The 21,402-nt window shown below is 41.8% G+C and overlaps 1 protein-coding gene across 3 annotated transcripts in view; it reads left to right on the plus strand.

The window, feature by feature from the left end:
- LRP4 (LDL receptor related protein 4) overlaps positions 1 to 21,402 on the plus strand; it is an 83,736-nt gene that overhangs the window by 23,029 nt on the left and 39,305 nt on the right. For all 3 annotated transcript variants that reach the window (XM_042038476.1, XM_042038477.1, XM_042038478.1), the window contains exon 2: positions 18,348 to 18,494. In XM_042038476.1, coding sequence (XP_041894410.1) covers positions 18,348 to 18,494 — 147 coding nt within the window. The remainder of the gene's footprint in view (positions 1 to 18,347; positions 18,495 to 21,402) is intronic.

Genomic DNA, 21,402 nt, shown 5'->3' on the forward strand with positions numbered 1-21,402 from the left:
TATTTTATTATATTGCTGCTGATCTGCTGTTGTTTTTGATACAAAAAAGGTGGAAGGGGCAAGAAGGAACGAAAGAGTCTGGCGACAGGAAGAGATGAATTGCTGAAGAATGACACTGGCAGGGACTATTGTTCATTTTAACGCTGGAGCAGGAGCAGAGAGAAACGTTCACACGCCATTCTTGGGCATCCTGCTGGGCAGGCTAGGAAAGGGGCATTCCAGCTGGTCGTGAGATTTGGCTGGACAGATTGAATTGGGCTGAATAGAATGCTTGCCGTTTTTTATTATTATTATTTTTTTCCTATAAAGAAACCCACTGATTAATTGCAATGGAACCCGATTAAAGGGAGAGTCTGAAACCCACACAGACATTACAGACATAAAGCTGTCAGCCTACCAGCGTGTGATGACTGGACCTTAACCCTTTACAAGGCTAATGGGGGAGGGGGATCCTCACTGGAGTCAACATTGCTCAGTCTGTGTATACATGTTTGTGTGAGAGAAGACTTCTGTCATTTGGGGAAGGAGTTGTGTGCACAGCAGGATACCTGTAAACAGACTGTATCTCATGAAAGACAAGGGACTGAAGAATGAAAATAGGGTTTAGGGTCATTTTGTTCGCGGAAAGGTTGTATGAGGGTTTGCTCAAATGTTACTGGCTATATTTTAATAGTTTTGCAGAATTCAGTAGCCCTTGTCCACCCATATCTGTCTCTCCTGTGCAATCCTGAATGTGGCAGTCGGAAAAATTCTGTGAAGAGACCTGTAAAGTTCCACAGACTGCTTGGGGAATGTTGCAAAGGAACTTGGTAGAAACATGAAGAACATAAAAACTAGGTAAGTATGTAAAGGAATGCTATAATCTGTGTGAGAACAAAGCTGTAGTTGAGCTCAGTTTGGGGACTGGTGTGGAAAGTGGATGGCAGCTTGGACATATGTTGTCTCAGCAGGGATGGGATGGAATTTCAGAATGCTTAGAAACCCCTTTCTAGGACTAAAACCTCATTTTATTATATATTGATTTAATTTTACAAGTTTTGAAAAAATTCCATGTTGTGATACTTCTGGTTTTCTTTAACCTATTTTTTTGCTCATCTGATTTAGTATCTGGACATGGTTGAATGCTCTCTGCTCATTCTCTTCTTCTTTAATACCCTGTTTGTAGCTTGCTTCTGTTGAGAAGCACAGATGATTTATTCAAATAGACTCTTCAAGCTTTGAAAGGGGTCTCTGTGTTGCAGTGCGAGGAGATTTGTGGGGGGGGCAGATGCTCTTGCCCCCCAGCAATGCTTAGCTTCAAGTGTGGCACAGTAAAGGATGGCACGTAAGGCCTCTAATGAGTGTGCTCTCCAGTCGTTTTATCTTTTTCTACAGTACCCTGTGCACATGTGTGCCCACTGGCTTGGAAATGTTTCTGTAGAGAAGTGGAAAGAGTGGAGATACGGTTGGAGCAAACAAAGGTCCTTTGTGGGCTCTGGGAAAATGACAGAGGGATTGCTTTTTACTCTATAAGGCTCCTCACTCCTTGCAATTCATGGAATAGTTAAGGTTGGAAAAGGCGTTTAAGATCAATGAGTCCAACTGTTAACCAAGTACTGCCAAGTCCATCCCTAAACTATGTCATTAAATGTCGTGTCTACATGTCTTTCGAATACCTCCAGGAATGGTGAACTTCCCTGTTCCAATGCTTGACAAACCATTTTGGTGAAGAAATTTTTCCTAATAAATCTAAACTAAACTTTCCCATGTGTAACTTGAGACCACTTCCTCTTGTCCTATTGCTTGTTACTTGGGAGAAGAGACCCCATTTCACTACAACCTCCTTTCAGGGAGTTGTAATGGTCACCCCTAAGCCTCTTTTTCTCCAGGCTAAACACCCCCAGCTCTCTCAGCTGCTTCTCCTGAGACTTGTGCTCCAGACCCTTCACCAGCATCATTGCCCTTCTCTGGATGTGCTCCAGCACCTCAGTGTCCTTCTTGTAGTGAGGGGCCCAAAACTGGATACAGCACTTGAGGTGTGGCCTCACCAGTGCAAAGTATAGGGGGGCAATTATTGCCCTGGCCCTGCTGGCCACACTATGCTGATACAGACCAGGATGCCATTGGCCTCCTTGGCCACCTGGACGCACACTGGATCGTGTTCAGCTGCTGTCAGCCAGCACCCCCAGGTTCTTTTCTGCTGAGCAGCTTTCCAGCCCCTTTCCCCCAGCCTGGAGTGCTGCATGGGGCTGTTGTGACCCAAGTGCAGGACCTGGGACTTCGTCTTGTTGAACCTCGTGCAACTGACCTTGGCCCATGATCCAGCCTGTCCAGATCCCTCTGCAGAGCCTTCCTGCCCTCCAGCAGGTCAACACTCCCACCTAGTTTGTCTGCAAGTGACTGAGGGGGCACTTGATCTCCTCATCCAGATTGATAAAGATAATAAACAGGACCAGCCCCATCACTGAGCCCTGGGGATCACCACTGGAGCCGGCCACCAGCTGGATGTAACTGCAGTCACCACCATGCTCTGGGCCGGGCCATCCAGCTGGTTTTCTATCCAGTGAACACTGCACTCATCTGAGCCATGAGCAGCCAGTTCCCACAGGAGAATGCCGTGTCAAATGCTTTACTGAAGTGTAGGTAGATAGCATCCACAGCCTTTCACTCACCCACTAAGCAGGTCACATTCTCATAGGAGCTTTCTGAGGTGGAAGTTGCTTATCTTCCTTTTTTTGTCCTGCATCTCTGGTCACTTCAGTTAGAATGCACATTGTGCCTTCACTGGTTTGGCTTCACAGGAAGCAGCTGTCAGATGGGGGCTCTTCATGCTCAGTTCCTATTGGGAAAAGAAAAAAAAAGTCAAAATGTCATCTTTAAACTCACTCTATGTAGACATTTGTATTATATCAAGGGTTTGAGTATTCAAGGAAGAAAGGCATTATGCTAAGTCCTACAATTCATCAGTAAAATGAAGAACAACATGAACAGACAGGACCTTGCATTATTTTCACTGCATCATCTTCATGAAAAAGACCCTGCTGCAAAAGTTGTTCCTGCAGACAGCTGTGTATCACTCCCTTTGAGAACATGGAGTCTCTTGAGATTCTGTCAAGGGATACTGGAAATATTCACTTGCTCTCAACTGACCACAGATGAGAGTCAAATTTCGTGGTAAGTCAGCATCAGTGTAGCCCAAGGAATCAGGAATGACAGAGTTTCCTGAGATTCTTAATCTGTATTTTGAACATGGAGAGAGGAAGGTAGATGTTAACCACTGTAGTGCAAAAAACCCTATGAGCAAGTGGGACTTAAATAGTCTGCTGTTCCTGCAGCTAAGTGTGCAGTTGGACAGGGGAGTCACTTCTGTACAAAAATCTCCTTACTCTTTGGTCACTTCCCATGTCGTCTTGTTTCTCTTTCTGCTGTTCATTTGTGGCTTCCCTACCTTCTTCCCTGCCACCTACTAGCCCTGCTGTAGTCCTTTCCTGCAGCTCTGTTAACGTTTAACAAATTTCCCTCCAGTTCCTGTGTTTCTTTTGGCTGTAGCTCAAGGCAAACTCCCCAGATCCAATACTAATTTAGGGCTCTGAGCAACAGTAGCATTTAAATGTTGGCTTTGTGCCATGAGGCGGACAGCCTCCTCACTGAGAAGAAATCTAATTCTAGTGTTTATTAGATTAACAGTGGCCTCAGGACTGGACTTCCTTTTAATGTTATCCTTATAAGAATTGTAAGGCTAATACAGGAACTTGGGAACCCCCAGGACGGTCTCAGGAGCCAGACTCTGACCTTTTTTTTTGGAAGCAGGACTTGGATCTGACTTAATTTGGGTCAGGGAGCATAGAGGAGCAGACTGGTGAGGTGGAGCAGGAGGTGTAATTTTGACTTCCCAAGAAGTGTGTGTAAATCCTTCCATGTTTGTGCAATAGTGGCTTTGATTTCCTGCAAGTTTGTTTCAATAAGCTCTCTGGGGTAAGAACCTAGGTATGGAAGGGCATATTGTGCCCTGGTTAAGAAGTGGACTGGGACTGGGTAGGATCTGCTTTAATTTCTCAGTTTGGCCACAAGCTCTTTGGGAAGTCACTTAAGGCTCAGGTTTCCAAGCATGAAGACTGCCTGTGGTGGGAGGTATGAGTATTTTGTAATATTCAGAGTCAGGTCTAAATCTCTTAGGCCAGCCGAGTAATGATAGTTAAACATCTAATTTTCTACTGATTTTAATTGACTTAGGCACCCAAATACTCACAGTTTTGTGCTATTTGGCTTCCAATTTTGGCTCCTGTATTGAAGATAATACTTCCCAGCTTTTTAAGAGGTGTTGAAATTGTTCATTAGTAGAAAAAGGCAAGTTGACACTGTAATAGTAGAGACCACACACATACCTAGAAAGATGTGGTTCCGTGACTGGGCCATTTTGCTTTCTGTGTGTCTTCCTCTGCCTGCCTCGGTGCTGTTGCTATTATTGAATTGGAAGTGAAGCCCTATGTGAGCAGTATGAAACTGGCTGTAAGGGATCCTTTGGTGCTTTTCGCTATTGTGGTTAATTTTCCTGGGGTGTGAGTACAAATGAACTGTGGAACTTGCAGGTTTGTAGAGGCAGTGCCTGAGACTTCCAGTTTAAGCAGAGGAAGACTTTTATGACCACTTTCTAAGTGTTGCAAAGGAGTCTGAAGTCCAGGTGCTGTGGGAGGTGTGGGTCAGTGCTTCATGGGCTGCCCTGAAAGCAAACAAATGTGGGTGGGCTGAATAGGGGCTGATGTACAGTATAGCTGCCCTGCAGTAACCCCAACACTGACATTCTTGTTCTTCCTGTTGGAAGTTCTGTTAAAAAGAAGTTATCCCGCCGGAGCCCATAAAGAGTATTTGCATTAAACTTGTGTTTTTGAGTACACGTGTTTGTGTATGTATATGTGTGCATATATATCTTTGAAAAAATACTGCTGGTAAAGGTTTATTTTTTACTTTTAAGTTAATCCAGTTCCCTGGTAGGCAGCACAGTTCTGTGATGTCTCTGTGGTTGTGTGGTACCTCTCTCTTTGCCAGACCCAGCTCTGTTCTTCCAGCTCAATCTGGCCAGTTAATAATTGCCCCTTTGCCCCTCATCGTCTGAGGGCAACATAATATCATGTGTGAAGTTATTTTTTAGAAAACAACATACAGAACAACTTTGTCCCAAGATAGCTCCATTTATCTTGTGGTTTGTGCTTTTGAAGTCCTCCTGCCCGTGGGATTGCAAAAACGAGCTCCTGCCCCCTTATTGCCACAAAACCACACTGTGTATCCTATCCCTTCCCTGGAGGACTCCTCTGCTAAGCTGAGCTGTTGTGGTTGGCTTCCCAGTCTCTTGTATGACAGAGCTGGAAAGCTACAAAGCTCAGATGCTCCACTGCTAACATGAGGGCCTCTTTATAGAGGACCAAAATAAACTCCTTAAAATGATCTCTATAAGACAATAGTCTCTATCTTGTCCAGGAACCTGCTCTTTTTCGTATCATGCCATAATGATGGGAGAAGTCTGACTGCAGCCCGCAAAAGCCAAAATGGGCTTTTTTGGAGTCAGAGTTGATCTCTTTGCACTATGTGCCTGGACAAATGCAGTCCAGCTAGAACCTAAAGTTCCTTGAAAAGGAAGACTTTTCAATGCTTTCACTTTGACCTTCTGAAAAGGAGTATATGGCTATCGTTATTGGTGTGTTCTGGGACTGATCAAGACGGAAGTCTTGAAGAGGTTAAACAAACAAAAGAGTTTTCTGGGTTTTGGAGAGTAGTTCTGGAGGTAGAATGTCCTTACAGCTTGTCCAGTGCCTGGAGCATCTGAAATATGAAAGAAGCTGGCTGATAATTTCCTGTGGGACAACCAGAGTAGTTCAGAGAGCCAGTGCAGGGTGAAACCTTAAAGACAGATCAAAAATGGCTTCCAAATTGTATTGAGCAAGGTTATGGGTACTCTGTAAATCCAGAGAGCACTGGACAAGCACTGATGCAGTAATTAACAAAGATCATGAGTGGTATGGCAGAAGGAACTTCTGAATCAAAAGGAAAAGGATTTTCTTGAAGATTTTGTGGTAAGGAAGTGGCTGGATTCTGAATTTCCCTAAGTACATTTATTCTTGCAACCCAGATAAAAAAATGCCGCTTTTAGTTTTTCTTGGATCCCCGAAGCCTCTGAGCACAACTTTTCAAGCAAAGATGGCAGTGGTGCTTCCTCCTCTTAGCTGCCATCTTTTGACCACTCCATTTTCCTTTTGCCCCACCTTGAGACACCTTAGCTGCTCATGACACTGCAGGTAAATCAGTGCAGTTTACAACCAGTAGATTAAAATTAACTGGCATTAATTTCAGTTTTTGTTAATGCTGTGACCTGTAACTGGTTCCTTAATAGGCATTGTCAGGATTGGAAGCCATTACTGTTCAAGCCTGTGTGCAGACAGGAAGATGTATACCTATCCTGTCTGAAACTGAAAACTGAGTGAGTTTTTCTTTGCTTGTTTTTAGCTCAATTCGTGTTTAGTTAGTCCATACATGGTGAGATAACACCTATGTCTTTCTCAGCTGTGAGGCAAGGAATTCAGTGAAATCTCAAGTATGCTTGCAGCTTGGAAAAGGACATGACAGGAATTGGGAGCAGAAGCAGAATTGATGCCATGAAGATATTTTGCCTTTTCCTTATACCCCTGTTAGACCTTTTTTACAACTTCTGTATTCTTAGTGCTTTTGCCTACGTTCTTGGACTTGTTTGTCAAGCTGAGAGACTAAACATTTTAGAAGCTTCGTAGCTAGGGATCAGTGTGCCCCAGACCCCAAGGTCCTCTCCAGAACACATTCTGTAAACCAAGATAGAACCATCCAGGAGAGGGTTCCTTGGGGAGGGGGGCTCATTCAAGCCTCTCACTGGGGAATTTTTGATATGCTAATTAGTAAGACCTATAATGTTATGCCAGATCTTTTGGGAGTGCATTTTGCAGGGTGCATTTCGGTGCATTTGACCTGGACATGTGCACCTAAGGTTCCTTAAAATAAATACCAAGGTAAAATCCCTTTTCCCCTTCTAACCGTGTATGACTCTTGATTTTAAGACCAGGAAAAGGCATCAGAATAAATGCTGGAAAAGTACTGATTGTTTGTTTGCCTTAAAAGTTAATACTCGAGTTACTTAAAATAAGAGAAGTGAAGTAGAAGAGGGAGGAATGCATGTATTCAAATTAAATCTTTATTTTCTCATATTGTAGTTATGAGTGGCAGATGCCAAGCTGGTTTTCATTAGGTCTTGTAGGCTGCTTGCATTCTTCTCCATTCAGTGAAGGGGAAGGTTTGCTAAGCCTCAGAATTTCTGCAATAGCTCTGAGATTCTGATTCTTCCAGGTTGTTTCCCAGAAGTGACAAAGCATATCCTTACTGTGACTATAATAAACCTTTGGTGCTGCTGTAGCTGAGATAATGTAAGGATCACTTTAGGATAATTGCTTCAAGGATGAGAGAGATCCGTCCATGAAGTAATGGAAAAGTTAAAGGAAAGCTCACAGGACTTAAAATGCCAATGTTTTATGCCCTGTAACTGGGAAAACAAACTCCAGTGTTTCACCTCCCTGAACTTTGACATAGGAAAGAGATTTCTGACTGTTCAATGACTTTCATTCATAAGTGCTGCAATGCTGGTGAAACTCATAGGTGACTGTAGGAGGTGAAATACAACAGAAGTACCTTTTTCCTGTGGATTATCTGCTTAAAACAGCAGGTTGCTTCTGTAGCTGGCACTCAGCAATTGTGAACGTCACTTGGTAACATTTCTGCTGTTGTGCTATTATTTTCTAAATTTTAGTGTTCTGCATGATTCATGATAAATGAACAGTAAATTGTTTGCAACCTTTATGGAACAGGAAAGGGTAGAGGTTGTTAGTGTGTGGGTTTAAAAAAAAAACCACCACAGTGAAAGAAATGGAAAGTTATGTGTCTCATGTTGTTGAAGTGACTAATTCTTGCAAAGCACGATGTAGGCTTAAGATAGTATTTTAAAGTGTTTGTCTAGCATGTGTGTGTATTGTGAAAGGGTCTGAGTCATGTAGCTCTGCATGTCAGGCCCTTGTGGTCCAGCTAAACATTCCCGCGCTGTTCTAGGTTGGATGATGATGTCCTTGAGTGATGTTAGGCAGTAACAACCTTTTATTATTCTGTCCATTTCTGAATGGTATTTCATTTCTGTTTTAATGTGCTTGAGTGGAATGATCCTGCATGACAAGTAATTTAGTGCTGAGGTAAGTCCCTTGGATTCTTTGTCGTAGTTCTCTATTGACATGCAGTTGCAAAGGAGCTTACAGCTATGTAAGAAAATGCTACTTCATGTTAAAATCAGCAAAGCATGTTTCTTGGTGGCATCCTTCAGGTATCACTCTGCACTTCATAATATAAAATGGATGACATGCTCTCTGCTTAAGAGAGAAAATCTAGAGGTAATGAAATACCAAGACTGAAGGGATGCTTTTAACAGTGACATGAAAAAAAATTCAAGGTGGGAAACATAATGCTCTTGCTCCTTGGAATCCATGTTTAGAGGTAGGAAAAATTATTTGGTCCACAGAGAAGACGTAATTATGTGGGTTAAAGTTATATAGGAGGCTCAGTCTCTTCCAGTAGGGGCCTTGGAGGTAAGAAGCAGAGTGTCAGAGGTAGAATACTGCAGCTCATGGCTTTCTGAGGTCTTTGCACCTTCATAGATTCTTGGTAAAACAAACAGATGCTCACACTATCTAATGTTTTTGTACACACTTGTAGAGGGAGTGGGAGAACCATCATATTGAATTCTGGTCTTTTGAAAGGCTCAAAGCCATTTCTAAAAGGGCTATTTCTGTTAACATTGGACCTGATGTTTGAAGCAGGCTGATACGGTGCTTGGTATCTTGGATGTCAACAGTGATTGACAGACATGTGGAGCTACAGAACAAAACCTGCATTTTCTACTCTCCTTCCTTAGTTCCAAGTGTTTGAGGGAATCTTGTAGTTACAGAAAGGACATTTGCCATTTACTGGCTATTAAGTATGCCAAATGTGTCACTGTATGGTCACATTTCAGATGAAAGATCTGGAAATTATAGTTGAGGTATGTTACCAGGATCTTACAAAGGTAGTTCTGGTATTCCCAGGAAAGAGCTGCATAGGATTCTGAAGGGAGGGCTGGGGTAAAAAGTCACAGAATGGGTCAGGTTGGAAGGGACCACAGTGGATATTCTGGTCCAACCTCCTGCTCGAGCAAGGTTATCCTAAGCACATGGCACAGGATTGCATCCAGATAGTTTTGAGTATCTCCAGTGAGGGAGACTCCACAATCTCTCTGGGCAACCTGTTTCAGTGCTTGGTCACCTGCACAGAAAATAAGTTCTTACGCTTAAGTGGAACTTCTGTGCATCAGTTTCTGCCTGCTGCCTCTTTTCCTGCTGCTTGCCACCACCAAGCAGAGCCTGGGTCCATCCTCTGACACCCTCCCTTCAGATACTCATGGACATTGATGAGGTCCCCTCTCAGTTGTCCCTTCTCAAAGCTGAACAGGCCCAACTCCCTCAGCCTATGCTCATAAGAGAGATTCTTCAGCCCCTTAATCTTTATAACCCTCCACTGGACCAGCTCCAAGAGCTCCATGTCTCTCTTGTGCTGAGGATCCCAGAACTGCACCCAGCACTCCAGGTGTGGTCACTCAGATACAGCTTTCTCCTGTCTAGCCTTGCCTATTAAAATTCCTGGGTTGATTTGAAGTAGCTGTCATTTACCTGATACTTCATGCCTACTTTTGGACAGGAACTTTAGACTGAGACTTTGATGTGTTTAACATGCTTTAGTGGTTGAAAGGTTCCTGTTTCTATACTGGGATTTCATGTGTTGTCCACCATGAGCTATTTCCATAGGCAACTGAGAAAGTTGCTCAGGAAACAGAGGATAATATATTTCCTATTCAGAAAAAAATTTCGTAGAGTCGGTAGTTTCTGGTGCCTTTTGTTTGATTTCAAGAACTAAATAGTCAGCAGGGAATAAAAATATGCCGTGTTAGTTCAGGCTTCAAACACAACCTTTTTGGAGCCTTGAGGGAACTGTGTGCCATAACACAACTTTGATAAACGTTTTGTTACTGTGGTTAGAATATGTTGCTCAATTTCCCTGTACAAGCCTCAGTATGGACCTTAATCTTATATTCCACGTCTGCAAATGGGGGGAAAGTTTCTTCCTTCATGATATGACATTTATGCATATTGAGCTTAAAGGGGTTTTTTTGGCTGCCATATTGTGTCATAGCAGAAACCAATGGCTAGTCTTTTATTATTGCTCCTTGATTTTTCCAGGCATTGCTGCATCCCAGCCTTTTCTATTAATTTGTTCAATATGTTTCAAATTAATTTCCACCAGATGCACTAGCTTAAAAAAAATTTTTTTTGAAGGTTGAATCTTAATTTCCTGCCCATAATTCTAATCTTTTAAGGTCCCTTCTATATTACTTCTTTTTCCTCTGTTATGTTTGGAGCAGAATATTTCCTATTTTGGTATCATTTGCAGGCTCCTTTAACTTGATACTTATTCTTTTTTCCAGGTCATTAATGAAGTTATTTAATGGTACTGGATCTAATGCTGATCCCTATAATACCTACTAGCTATCTCTACCCCCTGCAGCTTGATTTGCTGCCATTTCTGATTATCTTCTGTTTATGGTCCTTCAGCTGACTTTTTTGATCTATGTTTGCTGGTAACCCAGCCAATTTGAATAAGATTTTGAGTAGGCTTTCATGGCAATAATAGTGCACCTTCTGTTCAAAGACTGTATATGTAGAAACAGATTAAACATTAAGCCTCAGTACATTGTGGTGGCATAATAGTAGTATACCTACTTCTAGAAGGGAAGAGGCAATTTTGTCAAGTGCTGTAGAAGATATGGATGAAGTTAGGACAAGTGTCTAGAAACCTCAGTTATAGTCACATTGATTATTGCAAGGTATTAATTTATGACTTTAAAGTTTTGGAAGAAGGAACTGTAACAATTGCTTCTTGATCCTTGAGGTTTCTTATGTTCAAATCAGATGGTGCTTCTATTTTTTTTAATAGTTGTTTCTGTAAATGCTTTCCTATTCCCTGGGTGCAGGTAGAGGTTTTCAGTGGGATTGCTGGTCTTTACTTCTGTGGGATCAGAATTGGGCTCCAGAGGCTCAAGCATGTTTTTGAAGTCCTTCTATTTTACTCCCCATGCAGTGTTTCTGAAAATATAGCTTATATTCCAGTCTCACTCTACCTCAGTCATATACCCATTGCACCAACACTCAGTCAGTTTGCACTTTGTTGCACCTCTTATTTTCTTCAAGTCCTAATTAGCAGATGCCCTGTGGAATTTCTCTTCCTTATGCTTTCTATTCCTTGTGCTCATATTAAGTGTAACATTTTTGAGGTCTAAGGTGTGTGGTTGTGCAGTTTAATATGATAACTGAAGGTGATTGTGCTTGATAACGTGCCTCTCCCTAGCACTTTGTTCAGTCACGTGTTTAATTTAGAACAAGCTGGTTCAGGATTGAGGAACCCCTGCTTTTTCAAATTGAAAGGGGAACTTCTAAGACTGGGAAACTTTCATTCTCACTTGGAGACTGCCAAAGTAGGCACCATACTCCATTACCAAAAAGCTGTAACATCTTCAATCTCTTCTCTGGTTCATGTGGTTTTGTTGAGGGTTTTTTATGTCCTTTTTTTTTTTTTTTCCTTAACCTTGCCACTATCACATACTTCCTCAAAAAAAAGTGTAACAATTCCATTTAAAGCTTTGAAAACTTTTGGATTGCTCTTCTTAGTGATGTTAACTTCAGTCTAGGCAGGCTTCAACAACTTGAAGACCATGTGGGTACCCAATAAGAACTGTTTCAGATGCTTCTATAATGTGAGTAGAAAAGAAGAGAAAACTGTTGGCTTTTATCAGTGCATGGTGCCCCTTCTGACATCAGGCTGTTGTGCTAATGTTGCCTTTGCTGTGTCTGCCAGCAGAGCTCTGAGTTTAAACAATGGTCAGCAAATCCCTCTTCTAAAGCCGGATTAACTGTACTTTTTCCTTCAGTGGAAACTGCTGTTTGGGTAAGAGAGGAATCCAAAATTTTCATTTTCCCCTCAAGACAGGCAAGCAAATAAAGCCAAGCTTCCTTGCTGTAGGAATTCAGGGAAGTGCTGGATAAAGAAGGAAAGTGTATCATCTGAACTATGTTCAAGACCATCTGCAATATCTAACATCTGCCCTTATCAAGGTGTGTATGTGATGAGAATGCAAAAGTGAGCCTGGGCCTAGAAGTGGATAAAGAGAGATAATTATCTGACACAGGCCTTCTAACAGCAGGTGGGCAAAAGGCTATGCTACAGAATTCACTAATTTTAACCCCAAGTAAACAATCAGATGCTCATGAGTTCTTAAAATACAGAAGAAATTCAGTGCATCTGTTGAAGCCAGGGCAAAATATTCTGATGCTTATTCCAGAGTTGTTCAAAAATGCATCTGGGGATACCCTTCTGTGCTTTCTCTGTGGAAAAAAACCTATAGCCTTATGCCCATCACTATTAGGACTTTAGTTCTCTCCTTTTGCCTTTAATTCCTTTAATCATATTCCATTTTTTTAACACAGTCCTGGATTTCTTTTTCCCTCTTTGTCACTCTGTGTCAAATATGTTCACACTTGTTCAATATCCACTTATACCTTTTGTCCTCCCATCATTTTTCTATGGTAGAGTTGAAGTTATAAAAGATGGTATTGTCATATTTTTGCTTGTGTCTATTGTAATAATGAGGTTTGCAGAAAGATCTCTGCCTTCCATTGAAGGTCTTCTGTAGGCCAGAATTAGGTGCCTCCCCATGGAGGGGGAGAAACCCAGATCCATGTGTTACTCAGTCCTGCACCAAGAGAATGATTGTTCTTTCCAGAGGCTGCTGGTTCTGAGCTGAACAGTCTGCAACTGTAAATAATGCCAAATTAGTTTGTAATTCTGACTTTTTTAAAGCTATTGGTGCTATTTTCCTTGCAGCATAGAACTTAATGGATACTTAGACATGGTTTTAGCTGTGCTATCCTGTGTTACAGGTACATGAAGAATTGGAGAGCAGTGCAAACAAATTGTAAACTTACTACTATTGATTTTAAAAATAACAGCCAGAGGTTCTGCGTTAGGGAAAAAAAAGGGAAAAGATACAATCAACGGGGTGGTGTGGAGTGGAGGAGTCTTTTATGTAGCTGGTTCTTGATACCTGCACAAAAGAAAATTTGGAAAGGCAGCATGGTGCTGACCGTTGAAGCCAGGATCTTTTGCAGTTGTTCATTGAGGAAACTTCATCTGTATGTGAATATGATAAAATTCTGATAGTGCTAGAATGCTACCAGAGACTGACAGACCAGGAATGTATTCATTTCAACAAAAGATGCTTTTTTTACAGTGAGAACAATCATGCTACCTCCCCGCTAGCTCCCCTGAGACATGATAGAGTCCCCATCACTGGAGGTTCTCAGGATGAAACTGTAACAGGGTGCTGGATAGTTTCATCCAGGCTCCGTTTTCCACAAAAGGTTGGACCAGCTGATCTTTTGAGGTCCCTTCCAAACTGGACTGTTGCATGATTCCATGTTGAAGCAACAGCCTGTCAAAGGTTGAATTGCTGCAAAATAATGATAAGAGCTGCCATGTGTCATTATTTTTACTGAAGATGGAGCGGGTTAGCATCTTTCTTTTTGGAATAAAGCATGCCATCAGGACTTAAACAAAACTGTGTTTTCACTCTCCACCAGAAATCTGCTGTTTCTATCAAAGCAAACACTACAGAGTCCAGTTCTGTAATTATCCTGTCTACTTAAGTTTTCTTTGTAATGTCAATATTTTTATGAATCTGTAGCAAATACAGGCCTGCTCTGTAACAGCTCTGAGGGTTGCAAATGACCTTATCAGCAAAATGAAGCTTTGCATATTAGGTTTTGCTTTATGGGGCTGTATTGTTTGGCCTGATGAAGAGTTGCTGGGAGGTGAGGGAAGTAGAGTAACAACATACTGTTAAAGCAGCCCTGCCCCCCCACCGCCCCCCCAAAAGATATGTAGAAATAACAGGATGATGATTGACTTCTGATTTTCAGCCAGAAATTACATAACTGCTTTGCCAGTTTTAGACATAAAACTACATAGATCCTAACTATTAAGGGGAGTTGGAGCAACTCACCCTTCCTCAGGAGACATTTCATTTTTCAGATCGATATGAAGATGTGGAGGATATTTGGAAGGAATTTGAAGAAACTGAGCATACCATGCTAAATTTAAGGTGATGGCAGATGTTAAGTATGAGGCCTGTGTTTAGACTGACTTCCTGTTTTTAAAATCCAGAGGTTGTTTGTATATTTTGCTAGAAAACTGTTTGGTTACTGAATCCTGCTGCTATGCATCTGGAGGGAACCAAACTACAGACAGTGAAGATGATTTTTTTTGGTTGTTTGTACCCACAGGCAAATGAGAGAGTAGGAAATTCGTGCTGTGGTCACATGAGGTATCAGGAGAGGCCAGGAAAGTTGAGTGGTATCAGCTCAGCATGTGGCAATATCTCTGTTTAGATTTTTGTATTGTTCTGTATATATTGCATTGCTAAAATATGTCGGGGTTTTCCCTCCTGCATAAGTGAAAAGATTTTTCAATACAGACAGTTAGTAAATCGTCCAAGCCTGCAATGTGATGAAAAGTTTCAGGAAAAATATTTGTCATCACTGAGCCCAGAGGTGCCTCTTGTTGTTCCTGCTCCAGAATAATGTGTAAAAGTGCAATTAGATATGTCCTCTTTGATTGTTGGTCCAGTTGCCTGAACAGCAAGCGCTGACTTCCGTCCTGTTCCTGGCCCACTGACTAACTGGGATTGAAACGTGACACTGGAGCTTTATATGTGCACTTGGTTAGTCTTCTGTCTCACGCTGCCAGGGTTTATTGAGACTTTGAGGTAAGACAGTAGGTCCTCTGCTAGGGCTTCTCACGCCAAGTGCACCACTTCCGCTTGGAGCTGGAAAAAACATGCTTCTCATCTTTATCCTTCCTGACCCTCTACTGTTACAGATACAGGGTAGTGTCACTGGAGCTCTGAGCGCTGGGAAATAATCATGAGACACCAAAGGTGAAACACTATCCATGCTGAAATCATTGAGAAAATTCCTGCTGCCTTCAGGAGTGCCAGCTTTCATTCACCTTGTTCTTTTTGCTGGGACAGACAAGCCATCCAGGACTGGTTTCTGATACTGTTTGTAGGTTGAAATTGGTGTGCTTTCCAAACAATCATGTGCATTATTTGACAAGGGCAAAACCAGGGTAGATAATGATTTATAATGACTAGAAGGTTACAAAGGTTCCCCTAAAGGTCACAAATCACAAACCATTAGATTTGCAAAGGCTGTAATTCAAAATAGTTAAGCAAAGTATGCTTACATAATAGCACTACAGACACCAGCTAGTGCATGTGAGAGAGTGGTGGTATCTGGGTCCTAATGTGTCCTTCAGCTTCCAACAGTTTCAGTAGCATAGTAAAATCACAAAGCAGAGATGATGGAACATAGCAACTTTAATGAGGTGAGAAGAACAGATGCAGTATGTGTGTGCTTATATATAACCTAATATTAGTAGCAACTTTGAAGAGAGCTGTGTGTTTGACAATACAGCAGATTAAGTTACAGTTTGCAGACTGGGACAGCTGCACTAATTCTTTCTTTGCTGTTGCAGAGCTGTACTGCCATGCTGCTCATGGGGGAGGCCATGGTGAAAGCTGGTGAAAGGGTTAAAGAACAAGTCTTAAGAGGAGGGGTTGAAGGAGCTAGGGTTGTTTAGCCTGGAGGAAAGGAGGCTCAGGGAGACCTTATCACTCTCCACTATTACTTGAAAGGAGGTTGTAGGGAAGTAGGTGTCTTTTCTCCCAGGTACAAAGTGACAGGATGAGCAGAAATGGCCTCAAGTTGTGTCAGAGGAGGTTTAGATTGGATATTCAGGAATATTTCTTCACCACAAGGGTTGTCAAGCACTGGAGGACAAGCTACCTAGGGAATGGTAGAGTCTCCATTCCTGGAGGTATTTAAAAGGCATATGGATGTGGCACTTAGAGATACGGTTAAGTGCTGGACCTGCTGGACCTGCCGGTGTTGGGGTAGTGGTTGGACTTGGTGACCTCAGAGATATTTTCCAACCTAAGTGATAGTTGTCTTATGTACTCCAACAGGAAGGGGTATTGGAGCTTAAAGTAGTTGGGATGAGTGTTTTGGAGTGCTTTTGAGGATAATGGTAGAAAATTGCTTTGGAAAAGGTAGTTTAAACTGCAGCTACTTTGGATACAATATACAACTAGTTCTGCCTTTTTAAAAGTTTGTAGGTGACAGCAGAAGATGGTTTGTTCTGAATTTTCTGTGTTGTCAGTTTGAGGAAACCGGTTTGATTTTTGTGGGTGGTTGTAGTCCTTCTGAATTTCCTTTAGTTTATTTCTACTAGTCTGAAATGTTGCAAAGATGATGCTTTTCCTTAGGGATGTCTGTCGCTTTTTTTGCCTTCTGACTGCGTCACCCATTTGCTGTCTTTTTGAGCCAGCCATTGCCCTGGCCATACCTGATAAGTCCTCTAAAGATCTTACCTCTCTGCCCTCTTTCATTCCTTACTCGCCTCCTGTTCTTTTAGCCTATATCCCTTGTTACACCAGATGTTGGCTGCTTTCTCTGTTGTATGCGGTAATACCTTGAGATGTATGTTTTGTACTAAACCTGTCAAAGATAACTTGTAGTGGACAGGATCGAAAGAATAAAAGGTTGTTAAGCCCATGACAGACTGAATAGAAATCCCACAACCAATTTGTTGGTGCAGTTCAGCTTGGAAAATAGCTTATAGTTAAGGCCTTGCAACCTGCAGTGTAGCATTTGCAAGTAGGCAGCTGAGGCTGGCAGAAAACTCTTCAGCCAGTTTTGTTGCAGAAGAAACATAATGTAATCCTTTTTCAAGGAAGAAGCGCATCCCCTCTGAACTCCAATCTTTGCTTTACTTGCACAAGTGGATGTCTTCACTGGGGGGAATTCTACTGTTGAACGAGTTGCAGAAGTATTACATCAATTTTGCAGCTATTGCTTTTTCTCAATTAGAATGGAAAATAAGGAAATGATGAGGCTTGTTTTCTCTTTTTGCTTAGATTGATACAGTTTATGGTTAATCACAGGTATACTAGATGTACGAGTGAGTTCAATGAAATCAAAAAGCCTGAAAATATCTCAGTATGTATGTGATTACCACTTGGGGCAGGTATTTCTCTCTAATTCTTTCCTTATGATCTATTGTTTAATCTAAGAGCTTTAGGTTTGTTTGAATTGGAGAAAGAAGGAACCATGCAAAAAAATCCAACCAGACTAGCCTGAGGGAGTTGATGATTGATAGAGTAATCATTTGTTTAACAGTGATATTGATTATATAGATTGTCTAGATAATGTCAGACAGAAGTTCAGGCATGACCTTTTCCTTTTGAGGGAGCTGGTTTATAGCCTGTTCTTTCCCAAGGCAGAGATTTTTTTTTTAAGAGGAAGTGTGGGATAATATCATAAATAGTTGCATTTGCACAGGGGTGAGAGTCAAGAGTTGTGTTAGAGTATTATTCTCAAGGTGGGAAAGGAGGGCTGGGAGGTTCTTAGGCTAACTTTAAAGCTGGAAAAAATATTTTTATCAGATTATATATTATCATTTGGACTGCATTTTCTTTTTGTCAGATTGTAAAGTTGAAAATCTTCTTGCTCTTATAAATGTTAGTTAGGTGCAGCCTAATGTCACAGTTTAATGCTTACAGGTAAATAATAGGGTTTTTTCCGATTTCACTGGAGTCTGAAATGTCTACAATAGTGGCATGCAAAAGGTTTGCATCCAAAAAGTTCAGGGTTTGGAGAAGACCCTTCAAATAGCAAGGATTCTACTTCAGAGAGTTTTCCCATGTATTGTGCTGTCAGAACTAAGTGAACAGCAGCAGCAGCAGCGCTGTGGTCTAGGCGGGGACTGAGTTTGTAAAGTAAGAAGGGTCTTCTGATACCTGGCATTCCTTGGATGTTTGTGATTAGTGCTGAATTATTTTTCTGATTCCCTACTCTCTTTTTGGCAGGTTGCACTTTGCTGTTGCCTTCAAAGAGCCCCTTTCCAAGAAACTGTGCATAGTAATTGATCTCCAGTTTCAGCAGTGTGAGGAGGGGGTATATTTTCCTTTGCAGTTGAGAATGTGTTCGTACACAGTAGTATGTGTACAGAGAAGAGTTGTGATGTCACTTTGTATTTAATGTTTACTCTAAAATAGATGGGATGTCTTCAAAACATCTTTCATTCTTTCTTTTTTTCTTCCTTTACAGGAGTTACAAGTAGCACTGAGTGCTCCTGTGGACGTAATCATTTTACCTGTGCTGTCAGTGCTTTTGGTGAATGCACGTGCATCCCTGCTCAGTGGCAATGTGATGGAGACAATGACTGTGGGGACCACAGCGATGAAGATGGCTGCAGTAAGAATACCATCCTTGACTTGTGTTTGGGAAAATGGAATATCTTTTTCTTTGCAGGTGCTTCTCTGTTTTACAGGCACATCCTACCATTTGTATGACAAAAGTTTTCAATTGTAGATGACCTACTTTTGACTGACTCGGAGTCTAACAAAGCCATTGTCCACCGATAAAAACCACAGTGAAAGCCTAACTTTGGCTTTTTTTTGCAGCTGGTTTTAGATGGCTGTTGGACAGGAATATGTTAAAGGGAGAGGAGGGACAGAAAACAGTACCTCTCATTTTTCCACCCTTGCAAGAGCACTATCTGTGAATTAAATTATATGATTTTGCTGTAAATATTAATGGAAAGTAAACAGTGTGAAGAGGCGTATTGAGTGTGTCTGCCCTCTTCAGTAACATTCTAGTTTCTTTCCTGGCTGCCCTATGAAGGGAGGGAAAGGCAAACACTGAAATAACATTTGTTGGTCTTGGGATTGGCTGAGAGAAGTTACCTTGCAGCTACAGTGTATCTGTACTGTTGGCATCCGTGTAGCTGAGCCCAGCTAGGTGAGAACTGATGTGAAATGTCACTCTGAGTGGGTGTAGCTTGATAGAGATGAATAGAGAAAGCCTCCTTCTGTGGAGACACAAGTAAGTTCCTTTTTTACTTCATCTCTTTGGATTCCATAGAGTGTGGTAGAATTGAAGAGAGGAAAAAAAGGCCTGGTGTCATGAAACTCCTTTCCTGAAAGTTTCCCTAGAGCTGAAAATTCAAGGCTTCTGTCAATGAACACGAGAGGGAAATTTATCTTCCTCTGCAGGATCTTTCTCTAACCCTTCCCTGGTTTCTGCCATTGATTACTGTATGGAAAGGAGCTTTCCTCATCTTTTAAATATTATCTTAAAGAGTCTCTTCTTCCTTAAATGTGGGAGATATCAACCCAGCTTTGTGAAAATTTGATTCCTTCTCAGTTCTTGTTTCTTAAAATTTTGCAATCATTGAGCAATGTGGAAGACCTTGAGTCTTGGGGAGGTAAGGCATATCCAATAGCTAAGCTGGTTTTGCTGGCTTCTTACTAAGCACAGAGGAAAATTCTTTTTTTTTGTATTTTTTTTTTTTTTTTTGCAGGCAGGTGAGGAGATCGGGGGCATGCTAGTGGGATTGTTTTGACTTTTTCTTGGTGGGCTCAGTAACAATTTAGACAAGTGATACTTGCTGATATGATTTTCTTTGTAATTCAACAACTTCCAGCACCAAAAGTTTTAAGCTAATCAGGCATGGTAGGACTTGGGGGTGGGAGAGATAAGATCTTCCACAGGAGCTAGCAGGAGGTGGTTCAAAGCTAACAAGAGTTGCTTCATACAACATATGCCTAAACTGTGATTCTCCTTGCCAAAAAACACTGTTCGAAATTTCAGAAGCATTCTCAAGCAGCAATCTGACAAGTTTATGGATGTATAATCCACTAAGGGCTGTTAGAGATGAATATGCCACCTCTTGTTTGGGATGTCTTTGTATTACAAATAGAGGCAGATTTTGTGTTTTGAGGAAAAACGTTTATTTTTGTGCTACTTCCTTCCACTCTTCTCTTGGCATCTACTGATGCATCATGTCTCTCTCTGTGTCCTGAAAGAGAGGAACCTTTCAGTCTTGCACAGTAAGATACAATATATTAAGGACATCTGGCCTGTAGCTATTTGAATGGAAGCTGTACAAACTAGGAAGCAGTACTGAACTGTGAGCAATCTGCTGATATTCTCAGGCACTGGAGATTGGGAAGAATATAAAATAGAGGTAGACATATAGGAGGCAGAATATAAAGGGATGCAGAGAATGTGGGAACTGGGTTTGGCTTCTGCCTTTTTTAATTTACAATTTCTAAGAAGGTTGGCCACTGCAGTTAAGACAACAACAACAAAAATTATATAAATACATTGGCAGCAAAAGGAGGCCTAAGAAGAATCTTCACCCTTAGCTGAATGTAGAGGGTAGCATAGTGTCAGGGAAATGAGAACAAGGCTGAGTTACTTAATGCCTTCTTTGCCTTAGTCTTTAATGCCAAAACCAATTGTCCTCAGGATACCCAGTTCCTCGAGCTGGAACTTAGTGGCAGAGAGCTGAGTGAAGCCCCCATAATCCAGAAGGAAGTAGTTAGTGACCTGCTATGCTAATTAGACACCCACAAGTCTGTGAGCCCAGATGGGATGCACCTGAAAGTGCATCTAGTGTGCACTAGTGTGGCCACTAGTGATTGCCCCCCTGTACTCAGCCCTGGTGAGGCCACACCTCAAGTGCTGTATGCAGTTTTGGGCCCCTTACTACGAGGAGGACACCGAGGTGCTGGAGTACGTCCAGAGAAGGGTAACGGAGCTGGTGAAGGGTCTAGAAAACATGTCTTAGGAGAAGCAGCTGAGAGAGCTGGGGGTGTTTAGCCTGGAGAAAAGGAGGCTTGGGGAACCTTATTGCCCTCTATAATTACGTGAAAGGAGGTTTTAGTGAGGTGGGGGTTGGTCTCTTCTACCATGTCTCAAGTGAAAGAATGAGAGCAAATGGCCTTAAGTTGCACCAGGCAAAGTACAGCTTGGACATTAGAAGAAAAACTTTTCACTGAAAAAGCAGTCAGACTTTGGAATAAGTTGCTTAGGGAGGTGGTGGAGTCATGGTCTCCGGAAGTGTCTGAAAGCCGCACTTGAGGATGTAGCTTAGGGGTGGTTTAGGTTGACTGTTGGGCTAGATGGTCTTGAAGGTCTCTTCCAACCTTGGTGATTCTGTGTTCTTATTCAGGACATAACTTGTGCTGTAGGTCTCTGCAATTTAGTGATAGAGGAAACCTAGCATGTACAGAGAAAGATGGTAGGTTTGACAAGATGGAAGGGGAGACAAAGAGCTCCATTTATACAGAGTAGAAAAGTGACTTAAGGGGAAGGA

This window comes from Corvus kubaryi, unplaced genomic scaffold (genome assembly GCF_017639235.1).
Source record: "Corvus kubaryi isolate FWS band 111438036 unplaced genomic scaffold, C.kubaryi_AGA036_p1.0 37392, whole genome shotgun sequence".
Taxonomy (NCBI): Eukaryota; Metazoa; Chordata; class Aves; order Passeriformes; family Corvidae; genus Corvus; species Corvus kubaryi.